The sequence below is a fragment of the Manis pentadactyla genome, chromosome 4 (assembly GCF_030020395.1).
Source record: "Manis pentadactyla isolate mManPen7 chromosome 4, mManPen7.hap1, whole genome shotgun sequence".
NCBI lineage: Eukaryota > Metazoa > Chordata > Mammalia > Pholidota > Manidae > Manis > Manis pentadactyla.
In genome coordinates, this window is record NC_080022.1 from 136254581 (window position 1) to 136261365 (window position 6785).

General features: G+C 50.3%; 1 protein-coding gene across 5 annotated transcripts; it reads left to right on the forward strand.

The window, feature by feature from the left end:
• Positions 1-841: 841 nt before the first annotated feature.
• Positions 842-6277, forward strand: LOC118917780 (C-type lectin domain family 10 member A-like). Of its 5 annotated transcripts, none has more exons than XM_057500964.1 (10): positions 846-2688; positions 3375-3463; positions 4112-4228; positions 4514-4609; positions 4697-4768; positions 4841-4912; positions 5068-5154; positions 5247-5398; positions 5643-5749; positions 5883-6277. In XM_057500964.1, the coding sequence occupies exons 2-10, from the start codon at positions 3394-3396 to the stop codon at positions 6037-6039; spliced, it is 930 nt and encodes a 309-aa protein (XP_057356947.1). In that variant the 5' UTR covers positions 846-2688; positions 3375-3393; the 3' UTR covers positions 6040-6277. The 5 variants fall into 5 exon arrangements, with proteins under 5 accessions (XP_057356949.1, XP_057356947.1, XP_036751853.2 ...); XM_036895958.2 differs by having other exon boundaries at positions 847-2688; positions 3317-3463; XM_057500966.1 differs by lacking the exon at positions 4112-4228 and having other exon boundaries at positions 842-2688.
• Positions 6278-6785: the final 508 nt, after the last annotated feature.

A 6785-nucleotide genomic window follows, 5' to 3' on the forward strand; every position in this document is an offset into this window, starting at 1 on the left:
ACATCTTTAGGCATCAGCTTTGCAAAAGTCAGGGATAAATTTGTTTTTCCTAGGGAGTCAGCAATTTATGGGAAATGCTCAAAGTTTAATTTATTTCTGGGACTGGAAGGAGAACTATTTTTTTTGTGTGAAACTCACGTGCAATTTATCAGCAAAATCCTGTTAACTCTACCTTCGCAACATATCCAGAATCAGAATACGTCTTGCCACCTCCATGTACATGCCACCATCATCTCTCCCCTACATATCACTATCGCTCCTTATCTGGACTTTGGTTTCCAACCTTGTCCCTTTACACGAAATTCACAACACTCACAGTTAGCATGTAAGTCAGGCCATTCACTCCTCTGCTCCGACCCCTCCAAATTCTGCCCCTCTAACTTGGAGTAAAAACAAATCCTAACAATAGTTTACAAGGTCCCAAGGGGCTGATGCTCCACGTTTTCTCTCTGTGACTCAGCTAATTCTCTCTAGCTCTCTTCTCCATAAACTCTCTCATAAATGGTTGATCCTTGTAGATACCAGACATTCTGCCACCCCAGGGCCTTTGCAGTCACTGCGCTCTCTGTCTGGAGCTCTCTTCCCCCTGGAGCTCCTCGTGATTTGTTTCCTTACCTCCTTCAGACTTTTGCTCAGATACCACCTTCCCAGTAAGGCCTTTCTTGACACCCTATTCTTGATGGCATATTAAATAAAAATGGTCCCTATCTCCCTTCCCTGGTATATTTTCCTCCATAACCCTATCACCATATGGCTTTCTATATTTTACTCATTTAGTTTATCTATCACTCACTAGAATGGAAGTTCTGTGAGCTTTTTTTGTCAGTCTGATCACTGACAAAGTATGCCTTTTCTGAAGGAGGGTGCCTGGCATATTGTACACACTCAGTAGGTACTTGCTGAGAGGTTGAATGAATGCAAGTATGAGTGACTGGAGAAACATACCATGTTCTTTGTGGGAAAGAGTCAGCAATATGAAAATGTTGGTTATGCCCAAATTGATATGTGAATAGAATACAAGACTGTGGTAAACTCAGAGATGAGCCACCCAGACCATTTCCCCACAGCTTCCAGCAAGGACTTGGTATCCAGTTATAGGGAGTGTGACCTGTGCAAACAGCCACCTCCCCTCAGTTCTCACCCATGCTGGAGTGGCTGGCATCTGGTGACTGATGTGGGGTCATAAGGCCCCGGTTCAGCCCAGTGCTGGACAGCTCCAACATGCATGCTGTTTGAACTCCCAGAGACCCCTCTTGGGTTGGTTGAAACTTTGTGAGGTCGTCACAGTTGCTTAACTTCTTCTGCCCACTCCTGCTCCATCCCCTTCCTTTCACAGGTGTTGATACTAGCAAACAGCTTGCACCCCAAATTCAGTCTCGGCATTGGCTTCCAAAGACCCAACCTGTGACATACTAATCTGAGTACCAAATAACAAAGAAAACCAAAACAAGACAACAAAACAAACCAGAAATAACCTAAATGTCTATCAATTGGGAGAAGATTAATAAACAAATCATGGTACATATTACGAAATAAGATGAAGCTGAGAAATAAGTTAAGGACATTTTTAGAACTGATGTGGAGAATAGTACTGATACACTGTTAACTGAATAAAAGAGAAGCAAGTGACAGAGCAGGATCCCATTTATGCACAAAATATAATCTAAATCGCATTTGTTTTCCTTCTCTGAGACCTTTTAAGATTCTGAAGTTCCTTCCTATTGAAAAGATTGTGTGTATGACCTCAGGACAGCTCCCTTAAAGGGTTTACAGAGTTTAGAGGATCAGATTAAGTCCCTTTCATGAGGACGGCGTGGGTGCAGAGGGCTCAGGCCAGGGTGCCAGGCAGCCCTAGGCTTGATCCTGGCTTTCAATTACCAGGCGTGTGGTCCTGGGCAGGTCATGCAATAGCTTTGAGTCCTAGCCCATCATCCAAAATGCCTCCCAAGTTTCTTTGGGAATTGAATGGTTAATATAAGACAAGTGTCTGGTATAACCCCCTTTATAGATTTGATGTTCAATAAATGTCCTTCCTTTCCCCAGCTCCTCCTCTACCATTCCGGCCAGGAAATCCTATTGTCACCCTCTTCCTTTATTCTGAGTGGAGTGAGGAGAGCTAGGCCAGAGCTGGAGGAGCTTGATGGCTGAGGCCCCAGAGGAAGCTCAGAAGCCAGGGACTTGGGTCGGAATTGAGCAAGAGCAGAGAAATGGGCTCCCCTGGACCTAGCAGTGCAATGATGGAGACACGATTCTGGGAAATTCAGAGGCAGGAAGTAGAGTGGGTGTGCAGCAGAGGAGAAAAAACAGATCGCACCTCTGGTCTCTTCTGGTCCTGGTCCCCCCTCCCCGCAAGAATGAGGAAGTCAGGGAAGCTCAAAAGAAGCAGAAAGAGAATAGACACACCCTGGAGGAGAGCACAGCTGGATCCATATCCCATTCCTCCACACATGCAGCTTCTGCCTGGGTTCCTGCCTTGATTCCTTCTTGTTATTATTTATTGCCCAACGTCAAGGAAACAGAAGATCCCAGATCCCAGGCTGCTGCGCTTTCAGACACAAAGACCAGCAGGAAGCTGGTCACTTTCGTGACTCTTCCCTCGGTCACCCAACCCTCCAGGATTTCATTTTTCCAAATCTGGTCTTTGCTGCACAGCGAACCCAAGAACCACAGCCTCCAGACCCCCCGCAGGTGACTGGGCTGGGAATGCAGGGCTGCTAAGGGGGTGGGCGGGTACTACAAAAAGCCAGGACAGGGGACTGTGGGTCTTGGGCAGACTGGATGGGAAGAACTATAAGGGGGCAGCTTGGGGACTTAGTGGCCAAGTGGGGATTTTAGACTCCATTCCCTTTACTGGATTTGGCTGGAAGCACGGCAGCCAGACTTCAGACACAAACTGCAACCCACCTCCAGTCCCCCGTCCCAGCTGCACCCCTGACCCAGCTCCTCCTCTAGCCCAACCACAGCTTCATCCCCAGGGTCCACTTGATGCTTAACACCAGCCCCAACCCAGAGTTGACCCAGAACTCTATTCTGTTTCCAGTTTCAACCCATTCATGGCTCCAGCATGAGTGCTGACCTAGCAGGACAGGCCATCTCAGTCCCAGCCCATTAGGCCCAGTCCTGGCCATGCATTTACACCCATTTTACCACCACCTTCAGCCCCAGGCTCAACCCAACTGCACCCCAAAGCCCAATCCTGACCTCACTCCAACCTCAGCCCGCTCCCACACCTGCCCCAACCCTGGGCTCATGCTCAACTAGAATCTCATCTCTTACTTCAACCCTGGCCCCGACCTCCGCTCCAACCTGGTCCCAGCCTCCCCTGCTGCCCTACCCCTTGCCCAGCCTAGCCACTGGCCCAGTCTCCATTTCAGCTCCAGCGCTGGTCCAAGCATGTCAATGAAGTATGAAAAATTCCAGCACTTGGAGAGTGAGAAGAAAATCCAGGAGGAGCTTATCACTGGTAAGAGGAGAGGAGTAACGGCCTCTGCTAAAATATTCTCTTAACATGTGCAGAAGGATTTCTGCGGTCATGTCATGTTTTGCCCCTCTAACATGGGCTCTGGTGGGGGGAGCCTCACTCTGAGGGGGTCAGGCTCCAGCTTCTGGGGGTACCAAGTATGAACAGGGTTCACGGTCCTCAGAAAGACTGGGACAGGGAGGACCACAGCGAGCCTGGATTCCTGTACTCTGGGGGAGGGCGTGAGAGTTTGCATTGAGAGAATGAGTAGGTGGGTCTGGAAGGGAAACTCATTTGCTAACCTGATAGCCTAGGTTATGAGTGTGAGCCTGCTAAGGGCCTGGCTGCCTCAGCAATCTCTGGGTGCTCCTGCCACCGCTCCCAGTTCTGACGATAGGACCTTACATATTGCCATTGTCCCCTGTCTGTATGCCCTTGTGTATATGTATCCTCAGGGGTGTGAGGGGCCTGTGTGACTGGGAGCTTATGCAGGTCCATGAGGAGTCAGAGGCCCGGGCATCTCCTGGCCCACAGTCCTCCTTGTCCAGCCCCGCCCGGAATTCCTTGCTCCAATTCCGACCGTGACAGGGCCCTGTGGCGTTCTCTTCCTCCCCTGTCTCTTTCATGCCCTGACACCCTCTCCTCTTGCAGGGCTGCCTCTGTCCCAGTCCTTCCTGCAGCAGCTCTGCTCCGGCCCTCGTCCCCTCCTGCTCTCCCTGAGCCTCAGCTTCTTCCTGCTGGTTGGCATCTGTGTGATCGGATCCCAAAGTGAGGGTCACTGGGCAGGCAGGGGCGGGGGCAGTGGTGGGGTGTGGTGGAGGGGCACTGAAGGAGACACGATGGATGTGCGGCTGCTGGTTCCGTCACTTATCAGCTGGGTAAGGTAGTCAAATGACCGGACCTCGCTAAGCCTTTGTTGCCTCATTGCTGGGTGGCAGAGCGCCCGCCCCCTTGGCTCTGGCTGCTGAGAGGACCCAATGGGACAGTGCATGTCAAGGGCCCTGCTCGGTGCTGGAACAGCCTCAGCTCTGTTTGTTCCATCCGCCTGACCAGATTCCAAGTCTCAGAGGGACCTGGTGATGGTAAGAACAACTTTCAGAAACTTCGCTTCAAACATTACAGCTGAGATCGAGACACTGAACTCCCAGGGTGAGCCTGGCACAGGAGGGTCCTGGGATGGGGTGAGGTGTGCGGGGGAGGGGTGGGAGCTGAGCCCCGGGTACCCATGTCCTCCAGGTGGCAGTTTGCAAAATAAGGTAACATCTCTGAAAGCTGAGGTGGAAAATAACAAGCAGGAGCTGCAGGCAGGTGAGAGGCCCTCCTGGAGTGCGGGCAGAGGGTGGGGAGGCTCCTGGTGGTGCTGAGTGCCCTCCCCTCCAGCCCGAAGCTTGAATGACAAGGTGGTTTCTATGGAGACCAAGCTGGAGAAACAGCAGCAGGAACTCAAAGCAGGTCAGTCGGCTGCTGCCATCCTCTGGGCTTAATGTGTGTGGGAGGGTAGGGAGGCTCCTTGCTGGGCCCCATGCAGGGACATCTGGCCTGCAGGGACTCACTGAGTGGAAGCCACCCAGGGCACCGTTCCCACTGCCCATCTGTGTATGTCCCAGGTTATTCCATGTTGCTTCTGCGAGTCCAGCAGCTGATAAAAGGCATGAACTCCCTGACTTGCAAGATGAATGCTCTCAAGAACAATGGTGAGGGGTGTGTGGGAGTGAGCCTGCTCCCTTTTCCTGCCCAAGACCCAGTGGGTAGCATTTAAGACCTTCTGCCACCTCTGGCCCCTTAGGCTCTCAAAATACCTGCTGTCCTACTAACTGGCTGGAGTACCAAGGCAGTTGTTACTGGTTCTCTGACTCTGAGAAGAACTGGTTCGATGCTGAGAAGTACTGCCAGCTGGAGAATGCTTACCTGGTGGTCGTCAACTCCAGAGAGGAGCAGGTGAGGACCTCTGGTGCTCACAGCCCAGGCCATGTCCCACTTCAGGAAACAGTTCTCAGCTGCGGCCGTGCACTGGGCATCACCCGCTCTCTGAGCATGGCCTCGGAGATTTATCAGCCTGGGCAGCCGGATGAACACCCTAAATCTCCTCAGCCGATTCAATGAGCATGTGAAGTTCAGAACAGTGGGTCCAAGGAGTTGGCTGACGTGGGGAGAAGTCACCGTTGATCTTCTGTCTTTCCAGAATTTTATCCGGGACCATTTAGACTCCTCATTCACCTGGATGGGCCTCAGTGATCCTGAAGGAGTCTGGAAGTGGGTGGATGGGACAGACTACGAGTCCAGCTATAAGTGAGTGTGCGCTGGTTCCCCATGCCCCTCCTCCTTTAGCATTCGTCGAGATTCTGACCCACAGCCCCTTCTTCCCAGACCTGGCTTCCGTTCCACCTGAGCTTCCGGGCTTGCTGTTTTCTTCTCTCCTCAGGAACTGGGAGCCAAGCCAGCCAGACAACTGGGAAGGGCATGGGATGGGCGGGGGCAAGGACTGTGCCCACTTCCTCCCCAGTGGCAAGTGGAACGACAATGTCTGCCAGAAGCCTTTCCACTGGATCTGTGAGGCCGACCTGGACAAGCTCAGCTAGGAGCACTGCAGGCCACTCAGCCTCGGAAAAGCCGGGGATGGGGGCACCCTTCCCCAGAGACCCCAAACGAAACCTCTGTGGGAGAGAAATGAGCCCTGCTTGGTTAGGATGCTGCCATCGTTTTGAATTTTTTTCTCCTTAACTTTCAAAAGACTATGTTATTGTACAGAGTTCCTAGAGTGTTTTTTTTAAATTTCAGCTTTATTGAGGTATAACAGACAAATAAAATTATAAGATATTTAAAGTGTACATTGTTTTGATTTGAGATACATACAGTTGTGAAACATATTTAGTTAAACACATCCATAACCTCACGTTTTATTTTTATTTTTTTCCTTTGGTGAGAGGTTGTGCTCTCTTAGTAAATTTCAATGATATAATACAGTGTTGTCAGCTTTAGTCTCCATGTTTTACGTTAGATCTTCAGATCTTATTCATCTTACAGCTGAAAGTTTGTACCCCTTTACCAACCTCTCCCTATTTTCCCCAGCTCCTGGCAACACTTTTCTCTTCCTGTTTCTATGAATTTGACATTTTAAAAAAGATTCCACATATAAATCATACCAGGCAGTATTTGACTTTCACTGTCTGTTTTTTCTCACTTAATAGAATGCCCTCAAGCTACATCCACACTGTGGCAAATGACAGGATTTCCTCCTTTCTCATAACTGAATACTAATCCATTGTACATGCATACCGCTTGTTCTTTATCCATTCATCCATTGATTTATCCTTAGATTGTTTCC

Bases quoted from the DNA above. Each gene is read 5' to 3' on its own strand.
- LOC118917780 (XM_057500964.1), top strand. From the start codon at position 3,394: ATGTCAATGAAGTATGAAAAATTCCAGCACTTGGAGAGTGAGAAGAAA. The intron at 4,913-5,067 runs GTCAGTCGGCTG...TGTATGTCCCAG, and splicing joins GCAGCAGGAACTCAAAGCAG to GTTATTCCATGTTGCTTCTG. The intron at 5,750-5,882 runs GTGAGTGTGCGC...TTCTCTCCTCAG, and splicing joins GACTACGAGTCCAGCTATAA to GAACTGGGAGCCAAGCCAGC.